Below are 20,063 nucleotides of genomic sequence, written 5' to 3'. Positions count from 1 at the left end.
CTAATTTTGTTGGGATGGTGATGGAGTGAGCCAGCCTTTTGCAATCAGAAAACAAAACAAAACAAAACAAAATAACAAAAAAACCCAAGTTGTTTCCAGATGGCGAAAAAGGGTGGAGTAAGGAAGAAACCATGGAAGAGAATTTGTCATAGTTGTTTTCTGAGGCAGGAGGTAGTATTTTACTTCCAGAATCTGAGAAAGGAAAAGGAGGAAGTACACAAGATCGTGTCCTCTAGTGTAGAGGGCACTGGAGTGTGGGGACTGCCGTGACAGGTGACCTCTGCCAGGACACCTGGCCTCTGTGACTAGAGATTTCCCACTGGGCAAATGAAAGTGAGGGACCAACAGAACCCTGAGATTTCTTTGGCTGTGAATGCTGTTATCTCCGATTTCTTGAACATGGCAGGATTGGTTTGCTTTATAAGAATCAGTCAAGATAAAATTTACATTTCATATGTGTACAGTGTGGAGTTATTATTGGGGCAGGTGAGGAAATAGTTGTAGAAAAGCCAAAGGTGAAGATAGGACAGAAAGGAATCTGTTTTTAAGAAATAGAGCAGACTCGGGGCACCTGGGTGGCTCAGTTGGTTAAGTGTCCGACTCTTGATTTCGGCTCCAGTCATGATCTCAGGTCCTGAGATTGAGGCCCATGTCATGCTCTGCACTGGGCATGGAGCCTGCTTAGGAGTCTCTCTCTGCCTCCTCCCTCATCCCCTCCCCCCTCTTAAAATAAAGCAGACTCCTCCCACATCTTCAGGAAGTGTTTTTTTTGAGTGAGTGTGTGCACATTTCAGAATTTTGCCTTTGCCTTCTGCTCTTGCCAGCATGGGCTCATTTATGAGCAGCACCGAAACTTCTTGATAGTGGTCACCTACTGAAGCTATGGAGGGACCAGAACAGACTTTGGATCACCTTCATCTCTGGATTGGTCTTACAACCACTCTTGTCTTTGGTTTCTATCCCCCTCATCTCATATGATAAAGGCCAGGTGTCAAAGTGTTGAGGTTAAAAATGCCATTAGCCTGTCCTGCCTCCCAGGGATGGAGTAGATGGAGAAATCTGGAGCCATAGCTTCCGTTATTTAGTGATGGTCACCCTCCATATTGACACCAGGAAGCCCAAAGCAAAGTGGGTATGCATCTAGAAAGTAGGCAAAAATCTAGAAATGATGAATGCTTCTCTGTCAATTTTCTAAAAGGAATACTTGCTTCTGTTACCAAGAAGATGAATGGATGGTGCTCAGCAACCTTCCATTTGGCCAGTTAGATCTGCTTATGAAGCAGTCTTCAACTTGGATGTAGAAATAGGATGTCTGCACTTAACATACCTTTAAAAAGAAAGCAGACTTTTATGTCCGAGGCCATAACAATGACTTTAGGCTGGATTCTCCCCTCCACCACCCAGAGCTGAGGGCAAGGGGGGATGGCTGCATAGACAAGCACTCGTGGAGAAAGCTGAAGATGCTCTCTCTTCCCTGGAGGCACCAGCACTGGGGAGCCTCCTTCTGTCCTCTCAGCCCCAGCAGGGGCCAGTGGAGGCCCTTGAGGCAGGAGATAAACCAAGCAGATCAAGATAGCACCCCAGGGGCTCTGAAAGTAGGTCATTATTGAAACCACAGGCCATAAAAGTAGGCTAGGGGCCTGTGTGCTAAACGTAATAAATTCTGTAGCCTGCTAAGAAAAAAAATTCAAATCAGACCTAAAATCTCCAACTGTGATATAGCCAGAATGTCCAGGGTACAGTAGAAAATCCCATCATACCAAGAACCAGTAAAATCACAACTTGAAGGAGAAAAATAATTATCTGATGTCAAAACTGAGAGGTGTCAGATGTTAGTTTTATGGGAGCAACTGGTCACACTCCTCTGTGTACCTGTGGTCTGACTGCTTTCAAGCCCTAGTGACCGAGTTGAGTGGTCGCCATAGAGACCGAATGGCTCAAAACCCCTTAAATATTGATCGTCTGGCCTTTTACAGAAGTTTGCTGACCCCTGCAGTAAGACCATCAAAGACATAAAGGTCAATTTTTTGGAGATATTTTCTCCCCCCCCACCCCCTTTTCTTTGTTTCCTTTGGTTTATATTATAGAGCATTAGGTTCCTTATCTCGGTGTCTCCATTCTCGTCCTGTGTTTTTAAACTTTCTTCTTTGTTTGTAACCTCATTGTGTGGCAAGCAGCCTCCCACCTTGGGAGATGGACCCCATTTCCTCCACTCATCTTTGTCCCTTATGGCCACTGTCCGCTCTCTTAACCCTACTGGGAGATGTAGATTTGGTGAGATCTGTCCACTAGGTGGGGCTTTTTCTCTCTGCTCACATAATAAGACTTGAGAGAGTTGGGGGAGTCCATAAGGTATTTAGGACTGTGTTTGGACATAGAGCGGTGTCCCAGGAGGGCCCAGAACCCTGCCCTAATAAGGGAGACTCTTGGTAGATTATCATTCCAGGTAGGTGCTGTGCCAAGAGGGAAGAAGAGACACAGCTCAGGGAGGACAGGTGGAAGGTTGGATGTCAGGTGGGAAAGTCAGCAAGGAGAAGAGATTGTTCAGGTATGAGGCGAAGGCTTCCTGTGCTCTAACGCTTGGGAATTTGGAGGAAGTCTTTGGAGGCTGGAATGCCAACTCTCCAGATATCAGTAGCACAGTCTGTTGATCAGGCAAAATGGCTTTATTACTTACCACTGGGGCCTTGTCCATGTCTCCGAGGGGGGAGAGCAAATTCCGAATTTGAGAATTTGAAGTTCGGTTTACAGTACAGGGCCTTGATTAGGGTTAGGTACAGATCAAGATCCAACAGTTCAGGATTGGTGTAAACAACTAGGCAAGGATTTTGAGGCAAGGCAATCAAAGGATTGTAGGGTACAAATTGTTGATGGTTTCCATTACAGAGTTGATGGATCTTTCAGGAAGTTGCTTTAAAGAGCTGTCATTTTGGGGGTGGCAGGCTCTTGGAATATTAAAGTGATGCTAATGAGGGCAGCGGAATAGTAAATCTGTGTTAAGGGAGGCAGTAAGAGGGGTGTGTGTGTGTGTGTGTGTGTGTGTGTATTGCTTCTAAAGATGCTTGAAGTACGGCTTTTAAGCTTAGCTGAGGACTTTGGCCAAGTGAAGTGCCTAAGTCAGCCAAGGACTAACCCCTGACCCAGAGGGGAGACTTAAAAGGAGCTTCTGGAAATGCTAAGCCAAGGCCACCTTGATGCTGGCTCACATTGTTCGGTCTGCTTGAAGCCTGACCGATTGAGCTACCGAAGGTGCCAGGAATCTGTGAGCCCAGGAGGCTCTGCCAACCAAGCAAGCTGCCCTGGTAACTTGAGGATAAGGAGTCCATGTCAGGAGGTGCCTGATGCTGATCCTTTGATTACTAGTGGATGAACTGGTATTCATTGCTATCTGGCCCGTGAGGGACTGGACCTTTCAGGCATCTCTCAAAATCTGCTCCGAGGTTTGCAGCTCTGAGAAGTCTGAAACAATCAGATGCAGGAAGCCCCCGGGCCCCTGCTTCCCCGTTCGGGTCTCTCCTTAGCCAGATCTGAGCTCTTTGAGCTGGATGACGTTAGGTTTTAGTCTCTTTATCATGGTTTCAGTTGTTGACCAAGAGAGAATTCATGAAAAATGTAAGCCAATGGGCATCTATTTGGGCAATGAGAATTGCAACTGTGGGAGACAGTTCAGGTAGAAACCTGATTCTTGTTCAGGGGAGTTATAAAGGCAGAGGAATAATGTGCTGTTCTCTTTCAGATCCTCTAAGCAAAACAGGGATTGAAGCTAGGTTAACTGGGATTGCTTGGGTTAGTATACAGATGAAGGGTTGAAACTTGTCAAATCCATTGGCTCCTTTCAAAGTGAAGAACACCAGTGATTCAGGTCTCATCATGAGGAGAGAGTTAAGTCCAGGCTGAGGGCTTGCCACTGGCAAAAAGTTCATGGTTCCTAGGATGCACATAAATTCCTCCCCCGTGATGGCCTCCTGAGCCTATTTTAGAAGAGACTTTCTTCGCTAGCCTTGCTTACTCCTTTTTGAAATCTCCTTTTACACAGCTTTATTGAAATAAAGCAATAAAATGTGCTGCCACTGGTTTTATTAGCATTCACTCCTGTGATTTGATTTTGTAGTACATACACCATTCATTATTTGTACTATGAAAAATGGGCCGTAGGGTTTTTTTTTTCCCTCCCTGTGACATTTGCTTATCTGTGAAGTTCAACGTGACCTACATATGGTTGATTTTATAACCTCAGAGTTGACATTTTCAGGGGTGGATCTCTGAAATTTCATTTGGGGTCCCATTTTGTACCTGTGCTATAAGATGGTGATGCCCCTGATTCTGGAATGCCAGGAAGAAATGAAACGGGCATTTTGTTCCTAAAGACCACAAATGATGGATGTTGATGTGCTTCAGAAAAAAGTGTTAAAGGCTCAGATGTGAAACTTACATAATTAAAGTAAGTGGTTCAACTTTTTCAAAGGCTGGTAGCAGTAGGTGAGCCTACTCGTTGATGCTTGTGCTTTGCTCTTCTCTTGCTAAGCCCATAGGAACCTCAAAGGAGGGGCACCTACCTCGGTGGCTCGGTGGGTTAAGCATCCAACTCTTGATCTCAGCTCAGGTCTTGATCTCAGGGTCATGAATTCAAGCCCCGCCTTGGGCTCCGTGTTGGGTTCCACACTGGGCATGGAGCCTACTTAAAAAAAGAAAGAAAGAAAGAAAGAACCTTGAAAGGGAGAGAGAATGCTTTAAGGATTTGCTGTTGGTATTGTTGCATACAGCTTTTCAGTGCCATATTCATCTTCTCATAGGTGCTCTTAATTAAAATTAGTTGCGGAAGAAGCTAAAACGTGTTATTCCGAAGTCTGATGAAGACTCCTCATCTGTGCCTCCCAGTCTTTTGGAGCAATAATAACTGTGACATACAGCTCCAAGGCTAGGAATCCTTCATCTCTTTGAGGGTTCCTTCAATTTCTTTTGGAGCTTGATGAAACTAATAGGAAGTGAAGATGACATCAGTTGTGTTATTAAAGGCAGTAGTTCGGTTTTGTATCACATGGAAAAGGGGGAGAAAATGAATCTTTAGGGCATGTCTACTGTGTGTCAAGCCCTGTGCTAGACTCAGTTTACCCAGAAAGACGTTGGAATCCATCAGGTTCCTGGTTATCGATAAAGCTAGCACAGAGTTACTTAATGGGGTGGTATTGGCATTTTGAGCAGTGGGGGACAAGTTTTAGGAGGACTGTGCCCTGGCCTGTGAGGCATTTAGCATGTCCCCCCCCCCCCCCGCCACCACTCAGTGTCAAAGCATTGTAACTGTCAAATCGCCCCCACTGCCGGTTCAGGTGCTCCCCTACGCCCACCCCCAAGCAGGCCGTCCTGCCTCTGGCACTGGTGAGAGGCTCTCAATTAACGTTGAATACTTTTCAGAGAGCAGATATGTGGATTCCATTTCTGGGCATGCGTCTCTGTTGTAATGGAGTAGAAAATTCTGTAAGTCAATTCTGTGTTTTTATTACCTGAGATTTACATAATATTTTATGCTTGTGAAATAACGAGTATTTATTCTATATTATATAATTGGAATACAGTTCTTTTTATTGATTAAAAACAAGTGTATCCCATATGGTTAACGGCTTGATTTTACTCACCTTTTCTCTTAAGCATTATGGTATCACCCATAATTCTCAAGAACAATGTATTACACCTTCATTATGTTTTCTTCTTCCCTTTCAACACCTCATGTTTCTAAGACAAGATTTTATGGCGGGAATTTACAGAAATGTTGACTATGACAAATAGCTCAAAACCCACTTCTCTCTGTCAGTTCTATATATAGAACTGTCAAAGAACACACAAACATTTTGTCTTGTGCAAAGTTAAATTTAACCAGTTGGCAGTTTCTTGGTAAACCTAAACTGGTAATAGAGGTATTATCCTTTACTAAATCTTCAGCCATATTATGCTAATCGAGTATAATGATTTCTGTAGACTTTGTGTCAAAAAATCAGTTCCTTTGCACCTCAGAGAAGAATGAGACTGGGGATTCATTTATTCATTCCACAGATATTTTTACTGTACTTGGGATATATCAGTGAACAGCACAGATAAGGATCCCTGCTTTCACACTAGCCCAAATGAACACAATAAGTAAATGACAAGTTAGGTTAGAAGGTGGTAAGTGCTATGCAGAAAAATTAGTAAGGAGGGTGGAGGGGGCGCCAAGGGTTGGGCTGGAGATACAGGTTTTTTTTTTTTTTTTTTAAGGATTTATTTTTTTAAGTGATCTCTACACCTAAGGTGGGGCTCGAACTCACCACCCCGAGATCAAGAGTCGCACGCTCTACTGACAAAGCCAGCCAGCTGCCCCTGGAAATACAGTTTTAATTAATGTAGCTCAGGAAGCTTTGCTGAGAAGATGACTTTTAAGCAAAGACCTGAAGGCAGAAATGAATACTTATTGAGCCCCTGTTGTGCCCCCAGGTACTTTTTTAGGAGCCAGAAGAACCAGGTATAACCTTTATAATCTGCAAAAAATAATTTACATGGCCAAAGGATCAATGTGCACATTGAAGTGACATCTCTAAGCCATGTCGGTGCAATAGGCTTAACAGTGATTTTAAAAAATTCCTTTTTGAAGTAACAGCACCTGTTTTGATAAGTAGGATTGCAATGGATGAGCTTTTTTTTTTTTTTAAAGCTGGTAACTACACAGAATGATAGAAAATAGCAGGTATCTGTTTTCAAAGAGAAATAGAAAAATAAGGCTGAGCATGGAATGAGTTTTGTGGCCCAAGTCCAGGGGTCCTTACGGAATTATTACTTCTTCCCACCTGGTGACATCGTGAGGATAACAAGGATCTTCTGGGGAAGACAGGGACAAAGTCATAGTTACGGCCTTAAATTAAGGATGGCTTTCATGTGGGCAGCTGAAAGAACAGTGGACCAGAGTCTAGAAACCAAGAGTTGGCTGCAGCCTCTGATGCTGAGCAGCGGGACCTCGGCGGGTTGCTTGGCCTCCTCCCCTTTCCCGGAATGACTGTTTGTTTGCTAGGCATGCACTTCATGTGCATGATCTTGTTTAGAAAGTTGTGGAACACGAGGGAGATCAAACTCACAAGCTAACCAGTCAAGTTCTTTTCTAGTTCTTGACTTCCTCTCTCCTTGATTTGTCAATTCCAAGATGTGAGTAGACTGTGGCTTATCTGCAGCTTATGGATTGAGTCCAGGACACAAAATATGGTTCTTTGGGGCCATCAGAGCTTCAACTGTGGCGCAGGGCTGGCTCTAGAGTTTCTGGGTTTTCTCTTCCTCCTGGCATCTTACATGGTGTTCAAGTCACAGCCGATTTAGCATTTTTAGGGTGGAATGGAATGGTTCATGGCTGGCTTCACTATGATCTCACTCATGCAAATGCCAGCCTGAGATTTCACTTCTGTTTCTTGAGCTTCAAAAAGACTGCCAAGGAGCTAGGCACTGGGGCTGGAGGAAACGCAGGGAATTAGCCTCGCTCTGAGGCCAAGCCACAGTTCGTCCACTGTCTCCGATAACCCTTCAGAGTGAAAGAACCTTAACAACGGTCCCAAAGACTTCTACCTTTAACATATATATCATTGACTTGCCTTCAGAAGATCAGTAAAATGATACATGCAGATGGCCCTAATGGGCCCTTTTAACTCAGGGGCTTCTAAAATGCTCTTGTGATCAGAGCTGCACCTGTGCGCCTCTGGAGAGACTTACTTAGATGTCACCCAGGCCTGCACTGTCAAAGCGCTAACGTGTACCGAACACCCTCTGAGTGGACTCTCGCGCCACCTGTAGCCTGGGGGTAATGCTTCCTCTCCCCACTTTCCTCTCTTGTTGGGCCCCCCGGGTGTCAGAGCTGCTCTGCAGCCTACTGAATGGAGGACTGTCCTCTCTCACCCCCTTGCTGTCTTCCCATTTTGTAGATGATGAACCAGGTGGAAGGACAGCAGAAGAACCTCGTGCACGCCATCGAGTCTCTGCCGGGTTCTGGCCCCCTCACTGCCTTGGACCAGGATCTGCTCCTCCTGAAAGCTACCTCCGCTGCCACCCTCAGCTGCCTCGGGGAGTGCCTCCATTTGCTGCAGCAGAGTGTGCAGCAGGTGGGCCAGCCCGGCCACAAGCCGGGGGCCTCAGGTAAGACCGCCTGGCGGGTGGGTTTGCCCATGAGTATCTGGGGTGCGTGTCTGTGTGTCTGTGTGGATCTCCCCCGTGGCCTTCCTCCTTTAAATCCACTATATCCACCTTCCACCTGTCTCTCCATTTATTCCATCTGTTTCTCCATTTGTCCCTCCCTCCTTCTCTACCCAGTTTGGGATATCTTTTTCTTTGACTGATTAGAACTATAACATCCCGTGAAAGATTTAACTGATGTGTTTACATGAGTACTTTGGAACTCCTTTCAGGCTTGCTGGCATCTTGTTCTATATCTCATTCCACTTGTGACTTGGCACTCCGTGCTGTGTTTCTGAGATACATTGCCATGCCATCCATTTTTCTAACTGCGCCTTGATGTGCGTCCACCATGATGCGTCACCACACTGTGGTGAAGGATTCCCACATTGCTTCCCGTGCTTGGTCCTGCTCGCATGGCTCAGGGAGCATGCTCCTGCATGCCTCCTCCTGGACCTATGTGAGCCTTTCTCTTCAATACATGCCAGGAGTATTTCTAGCTCTTTATCAAGTAGCTAGAGATAATAATACACTCCCTGAAGATGCCTCAGTCCTTTTGGAGGAGGGCTTAATAAGCAGATTCAAAGATATTAGAGAAGATTAAATTCAGCGATGAAGGTGAACTTAGCTTGAGGTTGGCCATGTCGTATATAATTACAAAGGATTAGAATGAAGAGACCAACAGAAGCCTCCTTGAGCTTTGTTGCCGGGGTTCACTTATTGAGGAAACGAGACAACTTGGATGATGAAAGCAAAGCTAGCTTATGAGTGACGGTCTGTATTTCATGCTTTTCTCAAGTCCTCTTTGCCCTCTGTTGCACTGAGTTTAAGAGGAATGTTGGTTTTCCAGAGAAGTTTCTTTCTGTCCTACCCACTCTCATTTACTGAGCTCCGATCCTGCCAGAGTTTGGCCTTTGCTACACCTTTTCTGAAACCTTCACAGACTAGATGATATTATGCCCGTCATTCAGATGAGATGCTGAGGCTCATAGTGGGTAAATGACTTGCCCGAGGCCACCCAGCCAAGTAGCTGAGACGGGTGCTTCCTGGTGTGGCAGGCGCCTTCCTCTGCCTGGGGTTCCTTGTTAATCCAGAACAGACCACCAGTCGGCTCTGGGGACCCTTCACGGGGGCCAGTGACGCTGTCTTGCTCACATCACAACTCTCTCACTGGCAGGTATTTATTTTCTTTACTTTTCTCCTTATTTAAAGAATTTCAGACTTCCAGAAGAGTTACAAGAATACTATGAAAAATTCTCGTATCTCCCATCTCCAAATCCTCCAGTGGTAACATTTTATGGCATTTGCTTCATCATCTCCCTTTTCTCTCTCTCTCTGTCTCTCTAAGCATATTATAACTTTCTAACCACTTCAGAGTAAATTGCAGACATGCTGTATCTTAACTCTTATATGCTTCAGTATGTATTTCTTTAAAAAGAAAAAGGACACTATATATAATGTCCTTTATATAATGTCTCCTATATAATGACTGCCCAGTCGTCAAAATCAGTAAATGAACATGAGTACAATCCTATTCCCTAATCTGTAGACCTCACTAAATTTTGCCAATTACTCTCTTAATGTCCTTCATAACGAAAGAAAAAGGTTTTGGTGCAGGATCCAGCCTAGGGGATGTGTGCGTGTGTATTCAGGCACAAAGTGAAGGTGCCCAAACCTGCTTTTCTATCTTTCCTCTTCCTTCTCAGCTTGAAAAATGAAACTCTAATGTTGCAGCCCCCCATGGGACTCCTTGATATTTTCAGATCTGGACTGAGTCTCAATGACCCCATTGGGGCTTGAGCACAGATTCTGAGTTACACTGGGGAGCTGTTCAAGGCGTCCGTGATCTCTCCCACGGAATATCGTAACTTCCAGCCTCTGCAACCTAATGGGTGCATTCAGGAATGTTTCACTGGTAACTATACACTTGAACCATTTTGTTATTCCTAAAGTGACTCCCTTACATCTTTCTGCAGGGCTGGTTTCTAGCAGCTTTCTAATTTTTTCCCTGATTTTCATTGGGAAAAAAAATGGTGTTTTTAAGAGCTTGGAAGGACAAAGCTCAAGGTAGAATTTCAAATTTCAGATGTGATGGATGACAGGTTGAAATGAAAGTTATCTGGGAGGACCAAGCAATATCCCTGAAACTGTGTGTACAGCGTTACCTCCTGTATCTCCCCTGCCCCTTCCTACACCCCTGCCCCATTTGACTGTCCTTCCTCCCTTGCTTTTAGTCACTTTTGTTGTTGTTTTTATACTATATTTACTATATTCAAATTAAAAACCTATTCATCCAGTGACAGCAAACTTATGAATCACTATTGTTTGCCACTTCTTTGGTCATTTTTATTTTTCACGGAAGTATAGTTAACCTGTAATAAATTAGTTTCAGGGGTCCAACATAGTGATTCAGCAATTATATATATATTACGAAATGCTCACCACAGTAAGTGTATTAAAATATTATTTTTAAAAAAGATTTACTTATTTGAGAAAGAGCAACAGAGAGCACGAGCAGGAGAGGCAGAGGGAGAGAGAGAGAGAATCTCAAGCAGACTCTGTGCTGAGGGCTGAGCTCGATGCAGGGCTTGATCTCATAACCCTGAGATCATGACCTGAGCCAAAACCAAGAGTTGGAAGCTCAACTGACTGCCCCTAAGTGTATTATAATATTATTGACTGTATTCCCTGGGCTATACTTTTCATCCCTGTGACTTATTTATTTATTTATTTATTTATTTTTGTGACTTATTTATTTTATAACTGGAAGTTTGTACCTCTTCATTCCCTTCACCTACTTCACCCACTCCCCATCCCCTCCCCTCCTTTTAACCATTTTTATCAAGGAACTTGGCTGAAGGTTGGAGGATAGAAGGTGCTTGAAGTATCACAAAGGTTATTTTGTTTTCTTGTCTTCTTTTAACTTTTAACCCTCCTAAAAAATTTCATATAACAGCCCCTTAAGTTTTAACATTGTGCAGGTTCTTTTCAATCTCTGGCACACATTGGGGGAAGCAATTGAATTACTTCCTGCATCCAAAACATCATACTTGCCTGCAGTTAAAATGGAATTCCGGAATCTCAAGCTAATGGAAGAAGAAAATGTGGCAACCTGGGGAGTGTCAGCACAAAATGTCTTTGTTTGGAATCTCAGGGCTCTTGAACTTGACAATAGTTACAGCAGCCTGACTCCCACGGATAAAAGCATAATGCTTGTATCTAAGGAGTGCCATCCTGGTTTGATGGAAATCAAAATCTCATTACAGCGAAACTCCATCAGGGTTTCCTTTAAATGTTCAATGGGCAGGGAGGCACAGATTGCTTACAGCATACTAAATATCCACACGCATTGTTCTTGATCCTGGCTTCTTTGCTTTCTGACCCTCCCACTGTTGTATTTCTTCCTAAAGAAATTTTCTGAATCAGAAATTATTTTGTGGGCTTGTAGCATTTCATCTTCCATAGCATTTCATTGTATCTTCTGGGGAACCAGTTGGCTTTGGAGCCTTTGTCTGTAAATGTTGCTCCTTAACGCTCATTTCATCTCAAGCACACGAGCAACTGACCTGAAACCCAAAAATGCTTCAGTGTTCGTCTGCCCACCATTTACGCGTTTTGGGCTCCTAGACCTGTCTCTGATCTTATCTCTAAGATACAGTAGCCTGAAATGTTTCATTTAATTTCCATTTATGGAGAAGTTTGTAATTCATATTAATCAAGTAACTTGCCCTTTAGGCCACAGCTCCTGTAGTTCTGTTCCTGGGAACTACTAAATATACTTGAATAGCTTGATGGAGGCAAATGATAGATGGGGGCCGGTAGGCAGGCATCCGTTCTCCTCAGTCTAAATGCGTGCCTCTGTCTCTACTTGGAAAGGTGGGTAGGACTTCACTCACAGTTAGAAAAAGCTGAGAGCTACTTGAGGGTCTGGGCTTTGGGTGGGTTGCCAGTGTGGGAGAGAAACTAGACCTTTGGAGTGGTTTGGAGTGCAGGGTACTCTGTTGGCATTGCTTCTGGTTAAATCCTTGCTTGCAGGTCTTGATCTGGGGAGCATGGTTCAGGAGTCAGAGCAGACACCTGTAACCAGACAAATACATTCTAGTGCCAGGTAAGAGCTGGATGCTGACAGTGTGGTCGGTGCAAGGCATGTTGGGAAAAATGCTGAAGTCAGACCTGCCGGAGCAAGTGACAGCAGGGTGTTGGGGAATTGCAGCAGGTGACCCACGTGCCCTTGGACATAAATCAGGACAAGAGATCAAGAGATGTGTCATCGAAGAGGGGAGAACCAGAGCAGAGTTTAATGTGCTTTTCTTAACTTGTCCTTCCAATAACTTTTTTATTCTCTTATAAGGTTTGTGGGGCTTGTCAGTTAGAAGAAGCCAGTTGCGTTGGCCTTTCTGTTTGGGGGTTGGCAAAAAGGGTGAATAAGTGAGCCTCTCATAAGGCCTTTGTGGCCTCTCTGGCTGGGTGGCCTTCTTCCTTCTGCTGTGCTTCTCTTTTTTCCAGAGATGTCTTCAGACTGCCAGTGTTCCTCTCTTTCCACTTTGTTGTCTCTGTCTCTTACACCTTCTTTCTGGACACCTTCCGCTTCTGGTGAGGATGTGCCCCACACGAGTCACCTTCCCTCATTTTGTGGTTAAAAGCCGAGATGGAAACGTGATGATTCCTCCAGTAAATAGCATATTGGAGAAAAAAAAGAAAAACTAGCATTGTAGAATATTTCAGGTGGGTGGATTTTTTTGTTGTTGGAGCTATCCGAAGGGAGATTTTGAGTGGCACATTCTCCCTAAAGAAAGCAGTTAGATGCTAACATCATAGCTTTCCATTGTAAATGTGCCTTCTGTTGTCTTCAGGTTTGTAAATATCCATCTTTCTCTGTCTTGGAAGACTTAGGTTTACTGAGCATAGGACGCATGAAGTCACTGTGTTGCAGGACGAGGGTTGGGTGCTGTCAGAGGCCTCTGGGCAGAGGTCTCTTAGCCCCGGCATGGAGACTGCAGCCCTCAGCACTCCAAGCAAGGCTGAAGCTAAGGCCAAGGACAGATGAAAGCAGTTCCACAGTCCAGTCTTAATGCCCACAGTTAAATCTTCTGTCGCTTTCTTTCTGCTTCTAGTTGGTTCAGGGAACTAAACCATATACAGTTGCTTTCCTTCCTCCCGATGTTGTCCTATCGACTATGGTATGTCGTGTGAGGAGTTGCAGGTGTGTGTAAAAAGCCTCTTTTAAGGCCTGGATTTGCCATTCGGTGGACCACCCTCCGCCTTCCTGTTCTATCATCTTCCATGGTCTCCCCGCTCATGAGCGTCAGGGTGTTCCAGGAGGGAACGAAAGCCAGTGGATCTCCAGCTACTTGAGTTGACAGTTTGTCAGCAGCCACATGGTAATGTCTGTTCCTAGTTGTCCTTTCATTTGTACGTCTCAGTCTGTTTTTGACCTTCTTCCTACTTGAGACCTCCTTCCTACTGGAGAACCTACTTTTGACCATCTTCCTACTTGAGTCAATTTCTATAGGTGTGGCGTATTTTCTCAACTGTCAGTAGTGGTAAAACACACCATTGTGCTCAGTGCTCCTGAGAAGGAAAAAGCTGCAGATGAAATCTGACACAATACTGACTGTAGGCCAAACTTGTTCCGGAGCGTTTGGGAAATGGGTGTGTCTTAGAATTAAGGAAGTGTATGGTCTAGACTTGCGTTTGTTTTAGGACACAGTCTTGAGAGTCTGCCTTTCAATAGAGTAACGCAGTCCATTTATTTATTTAAACTGCTGTTTGTTTTCCTGGTAGGGTAATCCTTTATGCTTTTTGTTTTCCTGCTTCCCTGTGGCTTTTCTTGGTTTCTCTTTATTTTGCTACATAGGTTGTACTTCCTTGACTCATCATCTTTAGTGTTTCGGGAACAATATGTATATAAATTTTAGTAGCAGTTACTTTTTTTTTTTTAGTTTTTAATTTTTAGAATTTATTTATTTGAGAGAGAGAGATAGCGACAGAGATAGCGAGAGAGAGCACGAGCGGGGAGGAGAGGAAGAAGCAGGCTCCCCACGGAGCAGGAAGCCCAAGGTGGGGCTCAATCTCAGGACCCCGTGATTATGACCTGAACCAAAGGCAGATGCTTAACCTACTGAGCCACACAGGTGCCCGTTTTTTTTTTTTTTTTTTTTTAAGATTTTACTTATTTATTTATTTTAGAGAGAATGCGCTTGTGAGCTGGGGAATTAGGAGAGGGAGAGGGACAAGTGGACTCCGTACTGAGCACAGAGCCCAACGTGGGGCTTGATCCCATGACCCTGAGATCATGACCCGAGACAAAACCAAGAGTCAGATGCTTAACTGACAGAGCCACCTGGGTGCCCCAACATTATGTTTTTCATAAGCATTCTTTAACCTATATTTTCTTTTTTTTTTCTTTGCTTGTTTGTTTTGTTTCTTAAATTACACATATGGGTGAAATCATACAGTACTTGTCTTTCTCTGACTGACTTATTTCACTTAGCATTATACTCTCTAGTTCCATCCATGTTGTTGCAAATGGTAAGATCTCATTCCTTTTTATGGCTAAGTAATATTCCAGTGTGTGTGTGTGTGTGTGTGGGTGTGTGTGTGTGTGTGTGTTGTCTTTCTCCATTCATCTATGGATGGGCACTTGGGCTGCTTCCATAATTTGGCTATTGTAAATAATGCTGTACTAAACATAAACTTAACCTGTATTTTTCTAATCATCAAAGTCAAGAATGACACTTCTTTTTGACTCTCTCCTTTAGTGATGAAAACTCAGCATACTTTAATTTCCTGTTTCTCTGATGTGCGTCCCTATTTTTGGTAATATAATATGGGGGCTATTGTTAATATCTTAATATTAATTTAATACTTAATGTGGTAATGATTAAATCTCTTTAAAATAATTTTGATTTAATACTCAGTCATGTAACCATGTTTAGAAAAATTATTTCAGTTCACTATCAGGCCTCGGACTGGGGTGAGGTGTATGAGGCACTCACCTTGAGCACAAATTTAAGGGGTGCCAAATAATTAAGATAATGATCCTTTAATGACATATTTCTGAGCCAAAATTAATGCAGAAATAATCCAGGATGAACAAAATATCAAAATTTTAAGTTAAGACAGGATTCAATGCAGCGAGGCAAGGGAGACTGAGTCTTGCAAGACTTTTTCCATTAATTTTGGTTTTAAAAATATTGTGTGAAAATGTCATTTATCCTGATTACTGAGTGTCTTGTTGGTGCCACTTTAAAATTTACACCCGAGGGGAGTGTCCTTCTTACTTCCCCTGACACTGCAGCTCTGCTCTGCTCTGTGTTTAATGGGGTTCAGTCCTTTTAATACACAATTTTCCAGCCTTGAGTTCCTGATTCTGCTTCTTTTCTTCATGTGTTGGTACATGTCCTCAAGTAGTTTTTTCCCACAGAGGGTGGAAACTTAGTTCTGAGTCTCTGAGGTGCTCCGGGAAAGCATACAGTGTGTAAAGTTTAAGAGTCTGGGTGCTAGAACCAGGCTGCCTCAGTTTTAATCTTGATTCTACCACTTACCAGCTATTTGTGCCTCTATTTCTTTATCTGACAAATGGGCATAATAGTAAGACCTACCTCATGGGTCATTTTTAGTATTAGATGAGTTAACACATGTAAGTTGCATACAGTAGTCCTTGCTACCTCGAAAGAGCTTCTTAGCAGAGGAAAGATCATTTGGCTGCAGACAGCATTATCCCCTGGCCCCTCACCCCGCCCCCAAATCTGTAGACTTTTGTTTGCATTCCTCTCTTCACCTGTTCACCTTCTGACATCTAGTGTTGTAGCAAAATTCAAAACTAGTTTATTTTCCTTTAAGGCAAGTCTAACTTTTCTGCCTTAAATGATTGGGAAAATATTCTCTTGATTTTTATTATTCAAAAATATTGCCAAACTTCATGAGCTAGGCCATACATTGTAGTCTACTTTCATATGAGTTTGAAATTCCAGCAATGAAAAGCCAAAAAAAAAAAAAAAAAAAAGATTTCCAAGCTGTGTGTAGATGTGTCTTTTCCCCATTGTCTTTGCTGGAAAGTGGTAGACTTTACCAGCGCACCCAAGCTCTCTCTTCTGCTCAGTCTGTTTCTTCTGCCATTATTTGTTGTTTCTGTCCCATTGACCTGATCTCTGTCCATCAGGGTCTCTTGGATCTCTGTTGTGTATTCTGCTTAAGATGCTCTCTCCCTCTCTCTCTGCTGGGGAGGGAGAGAGCATCTTAAGCAGGCTCCACAGTGGCCGACAAGGGGCTCAACCTCACGGCCCTGAGACATGACCTGAGCCAAAGGCCTTACATGAGAAATTTCAGAGATGGATTCTTCCTCTAAGCTTTCTGAGGATTCCACTTCTTTTCCCAAGCTCTATATAATCTATCTCATTTACTCTGTTTTTTAATTTAATTTAATTTAATTTTCTTTATTTGAGAGAGAGCTAGCGGAGAGAGCACGAGTGGCGGGGCGGGGCGTAGGGGGATGGAAAAGCAGGCTCCCTGCTGAGCCGGGAGCCAGACATGGGGCTTGATCCCAGGACCCTGGGATTATGACCTGAGCTGAAGGCAGACGCTTAACTGACTGAGCCACCCAGGCGCCCCTATCTCATTTACTCTGTTAGAATTTTCCTCCTACATCCTCCAATGAGGCAGGCCTAGCCAGACTTCCAAACTAAGTGATCTTTTTTTTTTTTAGAAGATTTTATTTATTTATTTGAGACAGAGAGAATGAGAGAGAGAGAGTGAATGAGAGGGGGGAGGGTCAGAGGGAGAAGCAGACTCCCTGCTGAGCAGGGAGCCCGATGAGGGACTCGATCCAGGGAGTCCAGGATCATGACCTGAGCCGAAAGCAGTCGCTTAACCAACTGAGCCACCCAGGTGCCCTAAGTGATCATTTAATAGAGCACCTGGATTGGCCTAGGATGGGCTTCTCTCTGGTCCTCACTCACTGATTCTTTGATATGCTGAATCCATAGAGTATCCAGAAGACTACATTCCCCAGCATGCATTGCTACCTTCTCTCTTCCTGTCCTGGTTTGTGTCTATTCCTGAATGCAGTGTGTCACTGCCTGTGGGACTCTACTTCCTGCCCCATTGTCTCCTGGATTATCATCTCTGAATGATGGTGGTATGGAGGGGAGGGAGGGACAGAGTTGAGGTGTAGAAGTAATGAAGGGAATATTGTCCCAATCACCTAGGCAAGCAGATCTTATTTTTCCTTAGTGCTTCTTAAGTTTTCCTAATTACTCTAGAGGAAATTTACTACTTGCATAATTTTTTTTTTTTTTTAGAAAAAGTAGTACTCCTGTATTGATAAGACAGCTGCTCAGTACTTAAGATCTGAATCCAACTTGCAGTTGCTGATAAGGAGTTGGTCAGCAGGACAGGTGTAAGAAGTCTCTTCCTACCTTTCTCATGGCAGATTCTGGTGTCTTGAACCTTGGGTTGGTTTTCTTAGTCCAGCCCCATCCGCCTTTTTATTTATGGGGATTCCTCCCAAGTCTGGTCTTAGCTCATCCTTCAGCCTTTGGTTTTTAGTATTGTGAGTTTTCACCTTTTTAAAAATGATATCAAGAACTGATAATATAGATGCTATTTTGCCATTAAAAAAGGTAAAACACCCATATTCAGAAATTTACCACCTTAACCATTTTTAAGTATATAGCTCAGTAGAGTGTTGAGTACATTCACATTGCTGTGTAACCAACCTCTAGAACTCTATCTTGTGAAACAAACTCCATACCCATTAAACACTAATTCCCCATTCCCCTCCCCCCAGCCCCTAGCAACCACCATCCATTCTACTTTCTCTCTTTTTGCTGTTTCTTATTTCTTAACTTTTAGGAGGTTGTGAAATGCACATTCCTTTTGAAATTTACTGTCTGTGAAAATCTTAATAGTCATTCATTCATTTTGGCACATAGTTATTGAGTGCATACTCTTTGCCTGACCATATTCTAGGTTCTGGAGACCCAGCCCTGAGCAAGGGCAGTATTGTCTCTGCTTTCAGGAGCTGACATTCTAGGGAGGAGAGAAACACAGTAGACCAACAAATGAGCAGGGTGAGTTCAGATAGTGCTAAGTGCTGTGAAGACAGTAAACTGACTGATGGGGCTGGGGGTGCCTTTGGGGCGATGCTTTGGCTGGGGAGGTCCCAGGGGGCTTCCCTGTGCAAGTGATATTTGAGTCAACCCCTGGATTTATGAAGGAGACCTCTCCCCCATGTAGAAGAACTGGAGGGGTGGCGTTTGGAGCAGATGGAAGGGTGTGCACAAAGGCTCTTGACCTGAATGAACTTGGCTCACTTGAGGAATGGAAAGAATACCAGCATGACTTGAGCACAGTGAGCACTGGGGAGAAAGTGAAATGAGACCGGGCAGTCTTGCAAGCCAGGCAGCTAGATTACGTTCCAGTTGCCATGAGAAGCCACTTGAGGTTTTTAAGCCACAGCTATGTGATCTAACACTTGACATTAAAAAAAAAAAATTCTGCATAAAAATATGCTTGTGTTGGATAGTAGCATACACACTCAGCATGCATACAGCCATCTCAACTGGCTCTGTTATTTTGTTTCTATCAACCAGAGTCTCCCAAGGTGTTGAGAGTCTGGGATACTTGTCAATTTTTCTTTGAGTAACTCTAACGAAAAGGCTAATTAACGGATAGGATTACTGATGGAACTTCAGAGACCCTGCGTGGTCAAGTTCTAGTTCATGTAAGGCAGTATCCACTTCAGCCTACCTTTTCTTCATCCCTTATCCTTGCTCTTAGATGGAGAACACAGTCTCCAGGGGGAGGGTCAGCTGAGTTTGAGACCTATTCTTATTCCAGTGGTAGAATTGATAAAGGAATCCCCTGTGTTTACTCCTGTCCCCACTAATAAGCATACCTAGAGAGTCTATAATAACACTTGACTCCTAAATAAACAGTATTAGAATTAAAGAAGTCTTTTTTTGTTTCCCCCCAGGGTTGAGGGAGGATTAGTAAAATGCCTTTGGTTTATCAGACTGGTGTTTATAAACGTGTTTCTTGCTAGAATGGAATGAACAAGAGTCCTTCGTGTTGGGGCTTCCGGACTTCTGCCCTAGCAGCCACATCTACCCGGGGCGGGGGGTTGGGGGGGGTGGTGGCGAGGCACATGATGCCGGCAACTTTGCAGGTCATTATGCCGATTGGCAATTAAACCACAATTTGAGCAGCTCCTTTCTGATAAAATTTGCCTTGTTGTTTATTCTAATGTTTTAATGATAAATATCTTTATATAAATATTTTTTCTTAAAAAATTAAGAAAAACACTTTTAAGAAAATCTGGCTTTGGTGAATGCGATTTTTTTTTTTTTTTTTTTTTTTTGCCCAAGGATGGGGAAAGAAACAGCCTATGGTAATAATTCTGGTACTGCCATCATACAGAAACTAGTTTATAAATAGATCCAAATCCACACTTGGTACCTCGTTCAGAACAAGCCTGCTTAAATTTACCATAGTCCGCTTCAAATTGGGCCCATTTCAAGTCCGTCTCCTTATACAGTGGGGTACACATATTCTTGAGCTGTAAATGTTTAAGTTGGAACATACTTGGCATCATTCTCGGTCTTTATTGCAGAGAACATCCTGGGATGGCACGGGCCCAAGTCACATTCCACAGAGCAGCTGAAAAATGGGACCCTTGGCTCTTTGCCATCAACCAGTGCCAACATAACCTGGGCGATTTTACCAGACTCCGCTGCAGAAGAGCAAAGCTTGCCGCCAGAGCCCGAGGTAAGCGAGCCGTTAGTTCTCTCTCTGCACCCGTGTGGCTTGTGTTCTCGCTTGTTCAGAAATGTAGTAATTATATTTGTAACTTGCTCATCTCTTTGTTTGAAGAGGAGACAAAT

General features: G+C 43.6%; 1 protein-coding gene across 6 annotated transcripts in view; it reads left to right on the top strand.

Moving 5' to 3' along the window:
* Positions 1-20,063, top strand: part of OSBPL10 (oxysterol binding protein like 10) — a 334,389-nt gene that overhangs the window by 225,629 nt on the left and 88,697 nt on the right. For all 6 annotated transcript variants that reach the window (XM_054504478.2, XM_064588972.1, XM_045903929.3 and 3 more), the window contains 2 exons: positions 7,932-8,142; positions 19,793-19,947. In XM_054504478.2, coding sequence (XP_054360453.1) covers positions 7,932-8,142; positions 19,793-19,947 — 366 coding nt within the window. The remainder of the gene's footprint in view (positions 1-7,931; positions 8,143-19,792; positions 19,948-20,063) is intronic.

Source organism: Mirounga angustirostris, unplaced genomic scaffold (assembly GCF_029215605.1).
Source record: "Mirounga angustirostris isolate CCGP_5_RB_7025 unplaced genomic scaffold, mMirAng1.0.hap1 SCAF_1, whole genome shotgun sequence".
NCBI classification, from domain to species: domain Eukaryota; kingdom Metazoa; phylum Chordata; class Mammalia; order Carnivora; family Phocidae; genus Mirounga; species Mirounga angustirostris.
This window is presented reverse-complemented; position numbering and strand designations above follow the sequence as displayed.